At 42.7% G+C, this 14,295-nt stretch overlaps 1 protein-coding gene across 2 annotated transcripts in view; it reads right to left on the reverse strand.

The window, feature by feature from the left end:
- The window catches only part of elp1 (elongator acetyltransferase complex subunit 1), a 20,974-nt gene continuing 6,679 nt past the window's right edge, over positions 1 to 14,295 (reverse strand). The window contains exons 18-36 of one of the 2 annotated variants that reach the window (XM_086137799.1): positions 13,749 to 13,864; positions 13,600 to 13,673; positions 13,388 to 13,466; positions 13,220 to 13,299; positions 12,989 to 13,132; positions 12,563 to 12,648; positions 12,273 to 12,421; positions 11,937 to 12,060; positions 9,411 to 9,508; positions 9,147 to 9,348; positions 8,379 to 8,440; positions 8,235 to 8,297; positions 7,064 to 7,124; positions 6,874 to 6,993; positions 6,696 to 6,795; positions 4,160 to 4,287; positions 3,916 to 4,067; positions 395 to 473; positions 1 to 115 (exon numbers count right to left, since the gene is read on the reverse strand). In XM_086137799.1, coding sequence (XP_085993925.1) covers positions 54 to 115; positions 395 to 473; positions 3,916 to 4,067; positions 4,160 to 4,287; positions 6,696 to 6,795; positions 6,874 to 6,993; positions 7,064 to 7,124; positions 8,235 to 8,297; positions 8,379 to 8,440; positions 9,147 to 9,348; positions 9,411 to 9,508; positions 11,937 to 12,060; positions 12,273 to 12,421; positions 12,563 to 12,648; positions 12,989 to 13,132; positions 13,220 to 13,299; positions 13,388 to 13,466; positions 13,600 to 13,673; positions 13,749 to 13,864 — 1,979 coding nt within the window. In that variant the 3' untranslated portion in view covers positions 1 to 53. Of the gene's footprint in view, positions 116 to 394; positions 474 to 3,915; positions 4,068 to 4,159; positions 4,288 to 6,695; positions 6,796 to 6,873; positions 6,994 to 7,063; positions 7,125 to 8,230; positions 8,298 to 8,378; positions 8,441 to 9,146; positions 9,349 to 9,410; positions 9,509 to 11,936; positions 12,061 to 12,272; positions 12,422 to 12,562; positions 12,649 to 12,988; positions 13,133 to 13,219; positions 13,300 to 13,387; positions 13,467 to 13,599; positions 13,674 to 13,748; positions 13,865 to 14,295 lie in introns of those variants that run through there. The other variant, XR_015103894.1, reaches the window with a different exon arrangement.

Consider the following 14,295-nt stretch of genomic DNA (forward strand, 5'->3'; position numbering starts at 1 on the left):
TCTCTATTACATAATTTTTATTTTCTTTCATATTACAAAAAAAAGGGTTGAGCTCAAAAGTCCAGATTCCACTTGACTCCGGTTCTCATGGTAGGCGGAGTCGAGATCGCGATATCTGGATGGAGACAAGATTCAAAGCATTTTTTAAAGGATATTCATTTCATTACAAAAATAAAAGCGTGAAAGACCAAAGACCCCCAAAAACGTTTCTTTAATGTAATGTGTATAAACCAATTAAATTTGATGTTTAGAGAATGTGGAACATTTTTATTTTTGGTATCAGGCGAAGTTAAATTAGTTTTAATCACACACACTCATTTTGTGTGTGTGTGTGTGTGTGTATATAATATAGTGCTTGTGTGGTAATTTGACCAAAATTGATGAGCTTGATGACCTTGTTGCGATGTTAGCGAAGCCTGCTGTTGCTGGAAGGAAGCCATGATGCTGTTGGCCGTTGAGTCGGGTCCCGTCAGCTGAAAAGCAACAAGCACACAAATGGCAAACATTCAGAGATTTGTTTTCATTTGAAACAATGCAAGGCATTTCTTGAGCCTGAAAATATTTATGCATCAAAAATGAATGATATTTTTCAGGCTCTTAATCCCCCTGAACCTGTAGAAGCCGCAATGTTTACGCACTTCCATTGTTTTTGTTAATTGGAAAAAAATGAACATCTCCATAAAATAAACTTCATAAATAGCAGTGTTGTGTCCAAGGACCGGCAACCTGAGGCCAAGGCCAAGGACTTGACTCAGAGGCCAAGGCCAAGGACTTGGAAATTTTTTCCGGGGCAAGGCCAAGGCCAAGGACTTGGGAAATTTTCCGAGGCCAACGCCAAGGACCAAGGACTTGCCTTCGAGGCCAAGGACCAAGGACTTGACTCCGAGGCCAAGGCCAAGGACTTGGAAAATTTTCCAGGGCAAGGCCAAGGCCAAGGACTTGGGAAATATTCCGAGGCCAAGGCCAAGGACCAAGGACTGATTTTGAAGCTGAGGCCTTGCCGAGGACATGTATAAAACAATGCTATCATACCACTTGGCAGGTCTTCATGATTTGCAACACCCCTCCATCATAACCCTTTGCACTCCCTAATGCTTGAATGAAGTGTTTTTATTCAAAGAGTAGAACAGTCAGGGTACGTGTTATTTATACTGAGAAAAACAAAAATAAAAGCATATGACATACATTTATGAATTAATGTTTTAGTGCAGTCGTTTCTTAATATGAAGTAAATCAACACTCAACAGGCATGACATGGCACGGAAGACAAGTTGAGAAATGACTTTGCATAGAAGTCAATCACTGAGTGCAGAAAAAGCGGTAATCTCTCAGTGATAATTTTACAGTTTACCGGCAGCGAGTCCCAGGGACTCGCTGATCAGAAAAGTATGAGTCCCATAATGCATTGAGAGAGTCCCAAATTTCGAATTCTGAAAGGGTCTACTTATTCAATTGCATATGATAATAACACAAACAACAACATATACATACAATGATAAATAAATGCTGCAAAAATTTAAATAATTCAGGAGCAGGCCTGAGGATTTCGGAAATTCATGGTAACCGTTTTTCGGTTCCGTCGGATTACCCAATGGGAAACCACGGTAACTAATGTTGGGTTCCGTAAACGTTCATCATGGGAACCCATTGTTCTATTTTGACTGATATTGATAATCAAGAATTCCGAAACTCAAAAGTCTGTTTCAAGGGTCAATGTTTGGAAACTATGCATTAACAATGAACATTACATCAGCAGCTGTGTACTCCAGGTTTATTCCAAAAAATAAATGGATCAAAAACTGGTGCACTCATGTGGCATCATCAGAGTATTTTTTCCAATCTCACACTGCAAAGATTAATTGACTGGTAATCATTAATACAGCTAAGTATTGATGTGGCTTGACATCCTCTTCCCAAGACGATGCATGTGTAAGCTACGATCAATTTGACGAAAGAATTTAACACACGTCATTAGTTCTACCAACAGTTAACATTAGCATTACTACACCTTGTGACGAATGTTTTATTCATAAAGTTACCATGCTACAACCAGTAAATTATAGAATAACCAATACTGTTTCATAATATTTTTCACAGCGATTAGCCTACAAATCGAATGACCAATTTGCCTCGTAATCGTGCCTCGCGTCGTATTTCGCGCTCGCGTTCTGTGCCTACGTCACAGGTGAGTTTAGTGATACGCCCTTTGGACGATTCATACGAAAAATCAGACTGGCATTCCCATTTCTTAAATGTCGTAATTAGTAGACCTTGGTGAGTTTTTTTCGCCGCCATCTCAAACTTTCATCCGCGCGATTCCTAAGTTTGCGGACTAAAATAACAACCCGCATGCGCACATAACGTCATCTGTTGTGTCCCCCCCCCCCCCAACACTGAAAACAAAACAAAAGTAAATTAGAAGAAACACTCGCACACCACACCACATCATATACAGGCGCAGTGAAATCGTGTGGATCACACAGTCAATTCAAGTGCGGCGCCTTTTATAATTAAACTATTTTTCGGTGCCGTGAAAATGACGCCACGGAAACGACACGCTACCGGTAACGATTGTTACTGTGAAATCCTCAGGCTTGCCGTAGTTTGTTTGTTTTGGCTGAGAAATTTCCTTGCGTCCCAAAAACGCACATTGTTTGGAACTGTGCGTCCCGTGGGAAAATTAGGCGTCTCGAGGTAACGAGATGGCTGAATCTCTAACCATTCTCTGAGTACTACTATTATTACCACTACCACTAATACTACATTAATTAATACCTTCAACTTCACAATAATAATAACAAATAATTAAATCAACCATGATTTTAAACTATGTATTATCAATATTCATTATTCCAAACATGAGAAAGCATTCAGCAAACATAACTGGAATCGAGCAAAAGGACTCCAAATCCCAACGGCCAAACCCGAAAGTGAAGTGCCAACATTATTGACTCCAGCTGTAACGCAAATTACTTGGTTCAAACAAACATTCTAGTGAGACCGCACAAACGTGACGACTGTGCAAAAATAACTAAATAAAAGACACCACTGTTACAGAAAGGCTTTACACGCTATTTAAACTGCCGATCGCGAACGCAACAAACCGTGATTGAAACTAACTGTGATGTCGCTCTTTACACGTAGCGCTAACTGTCACCTGTCAGTGGCAGACCCGCCCCTCTTAAAGCGACAGAGTTAATCCATCAATATGGGTTTCCTTCGATGGAATTTTTTAGATTCCTTCGTGATTTTTGCGGTCCTTATGCAAGGGATTCGAGGCTCTAATCTCTCATTGTGTCCGAGGACCGGCAATCCGAGGCCAAGGCCAAGGACTTGACTCCCGAGGCCAAGGCCAAGGACCAAGGACTTGACTCCAAGGCCAAGGCCCAAGGACCGCCCCTCGGTCCTCGAGCCGGTCCTCGAGGCCAAGGACCGGCTCGAGGAACACATCTCTGATAAATAGAAATAAAAAACCTTTTTAGTCATCTGTTCTTTACCAATTAAAGGTAACCCTTTTTTTCTTAATTTAAAAAAAAAAATGCACATTGTAAGAGCAACTTTACAAAAATGTTTCCTGTAATTTAACAAAACCATGAGAAAAATCAGTTATTTTTAAATGTTAGCTATTCATCACAAAATTAAAATATATTAAATAATTTTTAAATGGTGCCTCACGACTGAAATTATAATGTAGATACACACCCATGATCCTATGTTATATAATTCCAAAGTCACAATTTACCATTTTCACGAAAGAAATGAGAAATTGTGTGACTTCATGACCCACTACAAGTCTTATCGCTACAGGATGATTCTTATTTTGTATGTCTATTTCTGATGTAGACTGAACTATACATCTGAAAATGGATCATATTACTATTTTGGTCATGAATGTGATGAAAGATAAGTGGTTACCGGTGCGTGGCTGCTGTGCGTGTTCTGAGGCCACACTTCCGGGATGGCCTCCTCCATGGCATGCAGCGCTTCTTGAAAGATGAGCCGCAGCTCATCGGCTTGCTTGTCGAAGCGGAAGAGCACGAGAGCCTTGAGCAGCGCCTGAATCTCCTCTGCAGAACACGATGATGCATCAAACCACAGAAACATGAATCCCCCACAATGGGCAGAGCGCCATCAAAATGTTCAAGCGTGCGGCGTTCACCTCTCATTTTGTCCACGCTGGTGATGATCTCTCCTAGGGCGTACATGAGCGCTTTTTCTTCCTTGGGATTTCCTTCCTTCAGACTCAGCTTCTTTCTCTCAGCCTTGCGGCGGTTTTTGGAAGACCTCCTAAAATATCACCTTATTTAACATTTAATGGCACTTGGTTGCATATTTATATTCAAACATAATATTTCAGGCTAAAGAATCAAAGATGTATAGAGCAGTGGTCCTCAACTAAAAATGCTGTAGGTCCACCTTTTTTTTTTTTTTTAATAAGACCAAGGTCCGGTCCCATGCACGGCGGTCATGGGGAGCAGGGCTATATGCCCATTTAGTATGGTCAAGCCAAGCTTATACAAATCAACACTCCTCACAACCAACCAATAATGGGGTGTATGAAAATAACAATTATTCACTTTGCCAGTACACAGCAAATAATGAGAGGTATTGTGTTGAGGCACAGGAACTCTTTTATTTTGTTAAGTTGTGCCTGCTTAATAATAGAAATAGCCCTTTTAGGGAAATAAGACATTTTTACTTTAACTTTGTTCAACAGTAGTTGTCTTTTTTCCCCTTAATTTAACAAAAACAAAACATTTCATCAACAATCATTTCAACAATCATTTTACCAAAATAAATACTGAACATGAAAACAAAAACATCCTTTTCATTTGTACAATTCCCCTTTTCACATCCTCTCTGAAATGACTGAAAAATATATCAGAAGAGGAGTTAAAAACCATTTTAAATAGTAAATACTGACACAAGGACCACAGGAATGTGCAGTGCTGTTCTTCCACTATAGGTGAATGCAATGTCTGAGGCATGCAAATATTATTTGAGGACGCCATTGTGATGTTCATTTACCATGTTGCGGGGTTCTGCAGTTAAACAGCTGCAAAGATCCCCGGGTAGACGGGAGCAAAACTGCACACAATCGAAACCTCCCGCGATTCGTCTTGTCTAATTGTCTGTGTGCGACTCTCCTGGGCTGAAGCTGTGAGCACACTGTGACGTCGCGCATGCGTCTGTTTCCTGACACAATCACCCATTTTGAATGCGTGTGTATTGGGATAGACGCGTGCTGACGCTTACGTATGGGCACACCTTAAATTCAGAGGAGCCAATCAGCGCATCGTATATGCTGACGCATATGTATGGGCACACCTTAAGTGCAGAGGAGCCAATCAGCGCATCGTTATCGCCGACATGCCCTGCTCAGCCAGGGTCTCCAGTTAGTCAAACATTATACACACACAGTCGCGCTGCTGCGGTCCTTTGCAATACATCTGTTAGTGCACGCAAAGAATACAACGGATAATTTTAACAAGCGATCGCGGTAATGCGCAGATTATAGTCCAAAAATATAAAATGTATAACGTAAAAATCACTTTATAATTGATTGTTTTATACAATTTGCCGAGGGTCCGGACAGAGGAGGTCGGCGGTCCGGTCGTGGATCGCGGTCTGCCAGTTGAGGAAGACTGGTATAGAGTGTGAATTATATTTTGGGGATTTTACTCCACCAAGATCAGTATCACACATATACATTAGGAATGGGCAACTGGCAGCCGAGCCCCGCACACACGCTGAGTCACCCTTGATTAATTTCTGAAAATAACGTTGACTGAAGCGGAGCAGTTTTAAGAACACCACTTGATGGAAGACATTGGTTACTACCACCTCTAACCCCAAGACTGTATTTGAGCATCAGAGAAGAGAGCGGGTCCTGGCAAAAAGCAGTGCCAAGACCAAATGAGGTCATATTCTGGTAAAATAGGAAGCAGTTTCCCAAATTTAAATGCAAACATATCTGTCTTGTATGCTTAGAGACAATATGTGCCAATTCTATTTTGGCGGCGGCGTTACCTACATTCACCACTCATTATTCATGTATTTGCCGACTTTATGATTGCTATACGCCCACTCAACTCAGGAACACACTTGTGTGCAAAGCTAAAACTTTTCATGTATTATTTTTTAAATTAAAGGGACAGACCTGGACACCAATCATAATCTACAGCAGGGGTGTTAAACTCATTTTTGCCGCGGGCCACATTGTAGTTACGGTTTCCCTTGGAGGGCCGATATGACTGAATTTTGTGAAACCATATAAATATTTAATCACTACCACATATTACATACACAGTGCAGAACAAGTTGATGGATAACTAGTTTTGGAATCAGAAGTCAAGAAGAATGACTTGTTTAAATTTTTTTACGTTAATGTAAGAAGGGTTTTGGCAACGAGAAAATGCTTGCAATATCCCCATGTTATTATGGATTACATATGACAATTACAAATTTTGGTTCAGACTTTAGCATCATGGAAGTTGACATACTTGATTTGCTTTCGCGGGCCACATAAAATTATGTGGTGGGCCAGATGCGGCCCCCGGGCCTTGACTTTGACACCTGTGATCTATAGCATCTATATGCATTAACGGCCCTTTGTATACATCTGACCACATAGAAATGATTCATTTGACCAAGGTGTCTAAAGGGTATTATCTTCGTGCATGTGTGTGTCTTACGAGGAGACACGCGAGTTGCTGTGCGAGTACTTGGACGCGCTCATGACGCTGCTGGCCTCGGAGTAAAGTTCAGCGTCCACGCAGTCAGGACCGTCCTCATCTGCCAGATGAGATGAGATGTTGGTTTGTTTCAATGCTGAGGTTGCTATGGCAACATATCACCATTCCGCATCCTCACCCAGCACGCCCATCCGCCGGGCTTTGTCCTCTTTCTGCTGCCGTACCAGCGCCAAGCGCGAGCGGTGGCGCGAGAAGGCGGCCGCCTGCGTCTCCACCAGGAAAGTCTGTGCTAAGGCAGCTGCGAGGCGGGGTGGGGGAGATTTTACTTCAGAGAAAAAAGTTGCGCACAAAATGGCTTTTTAAACTACCTTCAACCAGGGCGGGTTTCAGGTCTGTCTCTGTGATGTCCGCTCTGTCGTACATGTGAATCTCAAGCATAGAAAAAAAATATTCCAATTAACTAACAGTAGGTGGAAATTAAAGCACGATCAACATATGTACTTTCCATTTTGTACTTGTACAAAACAAGGCAATAAATGTGTGAAGCACTTGTCGGAAACAGGACATATTCAGAAAAAAATATTCAGTAGGGCTCAAAGTACAGAGAACATCATGGGCCGGGATTAAAGTTTCCAAAGTTGGTGGACTCTATGCAACACAGATGTGAGGCGAGAAAAGATATGAGGTGAATTTGTTGCGTGACCACGCCCATATATCAAATCACTCATATCTGAAACGATCTATCCTGAAATAAATAGGAATTCTTATGAGTTCCATCCTGCGTCAAAATAAAATAAAAACCAAGGAAAAATGGCACTTTACCATATTGGACATATAAAAACAGAGTAAGAATGTAAAGACAAACATTTTGGGCATCACAAATTATTTTACTGCTCCTTTGGTGTGCCTGCCTTGGCCACCTGGAGGCAGTATAATATAGTAATGCAGGCAAAGAGAAAACTAGTACAAACTTCGACTCTAAGTGACTTATTAACATGCTGTCATAATAGTCATGGAGGATAAATAATATATGCCAGTAAAAAAATTATATTAACTTCCTTAATGTGTTACTCCACCATTTGTGCTGAAATAACTTTGTTCTTGTTTCTAAAATCGCAGCGATTGATGCTAACCGTGAATAGGTCAATAGTGTTTTCCTTTATACCTGTATGCTAGCTTTAAGCAATCTGACTATTTTCAAGGCTTGTTTTAAATGCACAATGTGTAATTCGCAATATATATTTTCTTATTTTGACAGTAAACTTCAACTGGGAGGAACAAAGTGGTTTAGAATACTACTTCACAGGTGCCAGAAATTGGTGGACTGAATGCAACAGAGACGTGAAGCAGCTGTCGAAAACGGTGCTTATTCAACTACATACATGAACAGTAAAGGGAAAAAAATTAGATGGGAAATGTTGTCCAATGTTCCTGGGCTGATTATTAATTAGCCCAAACGACAACAAGAATAGCCTACGGGGCTGTTCTGTCAGTGCTATTATTGTGATCACATGGGTGCATTATTTTTTTCCCACCAACCAGTCGTAGTGCTTCCTCCCAGGCCGCACCGGAAATCAGCGTCGAGATGGCCTCCTCACAGTCCTGCATGGTCAAAAACCCCCACAAATGAACTATTATTACCATTAATGATAACAAACGGCTGTTTTTGTGTGAACAACTTACTTTGGCGTACTGGTCCAGCAACATGGCTGCTTCCGCATAGCGTCGCTGTCCGCTCAGCTTTCCTGAAGGCAAACAATTACCAAATAACAAAATAAACGGCAAAGACAATCAAGGCACACTTACAAACACAATTTTACCGTATGTAAGAAAATTGATTCAATCATCTAATTTCTAATACTTAATTTCTCCTAAGTAGCAGTACCAAATATATACAGTATATATTTTAAATTATGTAGCAGTCTACCAGAAGGTAAATAGGGAAATTTCCTGCTGATTTAGATCAGAAGGAGACCGCACTTTGGCAAGATGTCTCTTTCAAAGGTGCAAAAGAAAGCCCTGAGGTATATTTCAGGCTGAGCAGGAACCAGTGTCTGATTAAACACATCACTGTGTACATCATCTCTTATGTCCCAAAGCTGGGGACACCGAGACACTGCATTTATTAAGTCTTCTTTCATTGCAGTTACAGTACCTGTAAGTAAGTCACATCAAAATATGCCAGTTGTGTGCTAACCAATTTCACGAGTTGAATGTGACTAGTTGATTCTGAACACAACCCAGTTATGGGAAGGAGAGCACAGTTGTGCAACGTCCTTATCTTACTAGTATTTTGTTTTTTAATCTAGTTCCACAAGTTATAGGTCACAAAGATCAGGAAAAAAATATTTATCTTGAATGATCAAATTTTTGTATATCACCAAAGCCTTTCATATGAACATGGTGCCTCTGTGCTAAGCGGCAGAGCATTCAGTGGCCATGTTGAATTACCTGCCAGTTCTCGGGCCAGCAGGGCAAGCCTGTCATTGGACAGCGGGATCTGCTGCGCCACACAGACAGCGTTTCTCCAGCTGGCGCCGGTGGCGAAGGCCTGCAGGGCGCTGTCGAGCTCGCCACATCTCCACAGCATCAGGCCAGCCTGCTCTGCCTGCTGCTGTTCTAGTAGGTGCTTGGCATAGGCGCGGCTCAGTGCCTTGGGGGAGGTCGCGCGTTTGTGATAGGAAGCTGAGCGGGAAGGTGGGGAATGTGATGTACCTTGTAGTGAGCACCGTCGGCCGAGTACAGACGCAGAGCTTGGCTGTAAAGTTTCTGCTCCTTCACCAACTGTAAAACTTCTGGAAAATGCTCATCTCCTAAAACAAAACACCCAATTACGGTAAGATATTGAGGTACATTATTTGCAAAATTGTACCAAATAGGGAAGTGATCTGTAGGCCTGTCACGATAACAAATAAAACATTTAAAAACATTTTTTCCAGAGGATAACTTTTCCTTGAAATTAGCCAAACACGATACCATCATTTCTTTCTTTTTTGTTTGCTCATTACCTGTGAGATTTTTCTAATGCATAATAGGTACCGTATTTTCACGACTATAAGGCGCCATTAAAAGTCTAAAATTTTCTCCAAAATGGACAGGACGCCTTATGATGCGGAGCGTCTTGTCTATGCGCTGAGTTCCAAAACCTGACTGACAGCCGACACGCTGTTTATATAGAGAAAAGGCGGAAGTGACTGTGGACAGGCATGCGGCAAAGAAGTCGGCCAATCAGTGAAGGGTGGGCGTGTATATATACATATATGGAGAGAAAGAGAGAGAAAAGGCAGACCTGAGTGACAGGCATGCGGGGAAGAAGTCCGCCAATGAGTGAAGGGTGGGCGTGTAAGTGGATGCTAAAGGGACGCTACAAGCAGGTACCAACACCTGTATAGAGTGTGGCTATGTGCATTGTTGCAAAACAAATTCGGTTTTGGTTTCTAAGAAGCCCCGAAAATAAATTCTACAAAGAGACACGCCTACGAAGCTCAGTTCAAACTTCAAGCCATCGGTTATGCTTTTGGCATGCGTGCCCATCTCACAGCAGCGGTGAAAAACCAAGTCAAGTAAATGAACTCTGAGCTTGCCGTTATTCCCGGAGGCTTGACTAAAGAACTCCAACCGCTGGACATCGGCATCAACCGGGCGTTCAAAGTAAAGTTGCGAACGGCATGGGAACAATGAATGATCGATGGCAAACACAACTTTACAAAGAGTGAGAGGCAGCGCCGGGCAAGTTACGCCACAATTTGCGAATGGATTGTGGCTGCTTGGACGAACGTGTCTGCTTGCACTGTTGTTCGACTTTTTGGCAAAGCCGGCATCATTTCTGTGGAGCCACATGGCAATGAGAGTGACTGACAACGAGAGGGAACACGGCGTTTTTGATGGATTACCGGTACTTGCACAATTGTTCAATTCTGATACAGAGAATGAGGACTTTGATGGATTTCTGGGTGATGATTGATCGAAAAACGTGAGTACATTGTACGATGGCTAAATAAAATACAACAGAACTCAGTTTTCCGTTGCCTTTTTAAAAACGTGTTTTTAGCTTGTATCTGTTTGTCTTGGCATGCTACCGTATGCTACAAGCTAACGTGTTTTTAGCGTGCGCGCATGCATGCCGTATGTTTAAGCTGGTGTATGTTTTACCACTTTAAAATTGCGCCCAATAATACAGTGCGTTTTGTCTATGTGTAAAATACAGAAATAGCACCCATTAATGAGACTGCGCCCAACCATACGGTGCGTCGAATGGTCGTGAAAATACGGTACATTGGCTCAACAAAGGTTGGTTTTCTAAGTGATCCAATCAATACTCTCCTAATTTAAAGCTCAAGTTATAAAATGTTTTATATGATGTGTATTTGATTTGATTATTATTATTTGAATATGGCGGCCCGGTAGCCCAGTGGTTAGCACGTCGGCTTCACAGTGCAGAGGTACCGGGTTCGATTCCAGCTCCGGCCTCCCTGTGTGGAGTTTGCATGTTCTCCCCGGGCCTGCGTGGGTTTTCTCCGGGTGCTCCGGTTTCCTCCCACATTCCAAAAACATGCGTGGCAGGCTGATTGGACGCTCTAAATTGTCCCTAGGTGTGAGTGTGGGCGTGGATGGTTGTTCGTCTCTGTGTGCCCTGCGATTGGCTGGCAACTGATTCAGGGTGTCCCCCGCCTACTGCCCGGAGATGGCTGGGATAGGCTCCAGCACCCCCCGCGACCCTAGTGAGGATCAAGCGGTTCGGAAAATGGATGGAATGGATGGATATTTGAATATGATTTGTATAAAAATACAATACGGTCAAACAAGCTATAATCTCTCAATGCACCAGAGATGTTGCACTGGAGCTAACAGACTACGCAGTGTGGTCTCGCTGTCGGTTCTGCCACTCGAAACCGGTATCTGGTGCCGGTTGGCAGTATTTTGAAATTCCTGGCGGGGATCAAGAATGTTTTCAGAACTCGTAGTGCATAAGCACGCAATGTAAATGTGCAAAAAGAGCTGTTAGCCAAATGATGGTTAGAATTAGCGATACTTGGCTATTATTATCATCATCATCGGTATTGTATACTTTTACCGCTAACGAAAAAAAAAAAAACAATACAAAAATGCACGCATGCACGGGACATAAGAACTGAACTGGAACAGTCGTACTGAAGCGTTTTAGATCGGTGTAAAGTCAACTCGCTACTACCCACCTCTGTGTACAAGTGGCTTTCCGTTTGAGGCAAAATGGAGGCCTACCAGAGTTGCTGAGGTGCACCAGCGCCTTGCAGTAACGTCTCAGGTGTTTGTCGATCGTGTAGCGCTGGTAGTTGACCTCCAGGCTCTTCAGCATGTTTAGGAAGGGGAGGTACTCTTTTGGGTCCTGTTGCACATACAACATCGGGGGTTTTCACTCATATAAAATCTGGCCGCCTTTGCCTCTAAAACCTCTGACATCATTCATGACTATATGCTGCTTATCCTCTTCAGAGTTAAACTACTGAGCAAGCACCGAGGTAAACCACGGGCTGGTTGCCAGCCAATCGCAGAGCGCACACAGACAAGCAACCAATGACGCTCAGACTTTTTTTGTACCTTCTGTGATTTCTCGGCGACCATAAGCACCAGGTCGAAGTCGTACGTCCCCAGCGAGTGTTCGTACAAGTCGTTGACGTTGACGAGGAAGAGGAGGTACTTCAGTGCCTCCTCGGCATTCACGCCACCGTCTCCTTCAGGGGGGTTCACTGCAAACGTGTTGGCAAATTTTGTTTGTACTCAGAGCCATTTCGAACATTTGGCTTGAAAAAAAAAAAATGCTGTGTGTTTAGTGCTCTTTGTGACAAACCAGAGAACGATATCAGAGTGTCCCAAAGTGTCTTGCTCACCTCGAAGCTCGTGGACTTTCTGCAGGGCGATCTCCAGCTCAGGAATTGACTTCTTCACGTGCGCCGTTAGGATGGAGAGACAGAACCTGAACCAATGGGAATCAAGCACCTTTTTGGAGTGTTATTTTATAGATATTTGTGGAAAATAACACAATGGCATATTAGAGGTGCCATATCCTGCGATTTATATATTACATATTTTTAAAATGAAATATTGAGAACATCTAAATTCTGGGTTTTTTTTAAATTACCCCGTAATGAAAAAAGATTAAAATAATAAAATGTGGAGGAAGAAAATAGATAAATACATATGTATTTACAATTTTAAGTCTCCCGGGCAAACAAAACTGTAATTAAATAAGACATTTTCCCCCCTCGAACCATTTAATGTATTTTTATTCATTCCCACTGACGGTTGTCACTAACTTGTTGGGGTCTGTGTCCTCCATTGTTTTGCGAATAGCATCGCACACCACGTCCACCTTCTTGCATCCAGAGGCGTGCGTTGGCTGCTGGTGCTGCGAGCATCCTCCGGGGCGAGGATACATACTGCTCGTGGTGTCCTCCTCCCTGACGGCGCCATAGAAGATGCAAGATTAAAAAAATGAAAAAGAACTCATAGCAGGCGGGGTCTTCACATAACAATGTTGGGCTGACCTGAGCTCTGTGAGGAACAGATTGATGTTGTTGATGGAGTTGAGCTGCGTGAGGAACGTGTGTGTGTTCTCGAGGAAGACCTAATGCGAACAAAATGGGTGAGTGTCACCTCTTCCATATATTACATCAAAATTCATGGCAATATCAATAATAGAGCTTTGTGAGTACCTTTGGGTTGTGGTCATAAATGAGGTTGAGGTTTATGCGCAGCTTCCTCATACACTCAAAAGCTTCCCTGAACCTCAAACTGGAAAACAAAAGAGCAGTCACTGCATGAATCTTTATTTCCTGTACATCACACACACACACACACACACACACACACACACACACACACGAGTATTGAGCCTTGACGGACTTCTGCATTCTCCTCTACTTACTCATCCAGCCATTGCCTGAGCTGCGCCAGCACCAGAGCCCGATGGTGGACAGTCTCTAAATTCCCACGTGGCATCTGCACACACAAACGCACCACGATGAACATCTGCAGGTGATTGCGAGCGGCAGAGGATGGTCATTCGCGGCTCACCTGTAAGACCACTCGCGTGTCTTGTGGCACCACTGTGACCACCCGGGACCCCCGCTCCACCCGTCGTAGGGTCTCATCATTCTGCCCGCCGTCCTGGGCCAAGGCTGCCTGCAGCGCTGTGGGTGTTTTCATTTCCCAAGTGCGTTTATTAGGGCTCAGTGACATGACCTTAAAATAAAATGCCTTGTTTCACCTATCAACGCCCCCACATCCCTCAACACACACAAAAACCTGATTTCAGATTTTAAATTGACGTTATTCCCTTTAAATTTGGGAAAAATCAAACGGTGACAATATTCAAAATAATTTTTTGTTGTTTTTTTCCCGACTGGAATTTGCTTTATTTCTTCTTGCATGGGTACATGAATTGTACAGTATACCCTCATAATCTCTCCTTCACCGCAAAGCAATGTTCCCTCTAATTTTCCATGCATTTGAGCATTCACCCAAACTCCTTGAGTATTACACAGATCATTTCAAACATGATTAAGTCTCAATACAAACTGTAAAAATATGGACCCACATTGTCCACTCATAAATCATGGAA

Source organism: Hippocampus guttulatus, chromosome 2 (genome assembly GCF_054856545.1).
Source record: "Hippocampus guttulatus isolate MCC_2025c chromosome 2, RoL_Hgut_1.0, whole genome shotgun sequence".
Taxonomy (NCBI): Eukaryota; Metazoa; Chordata; class Actinopteri; order Syngnathiformes; family Syngnathidae; genus Hippocampus; species Hippocampus guttulatus.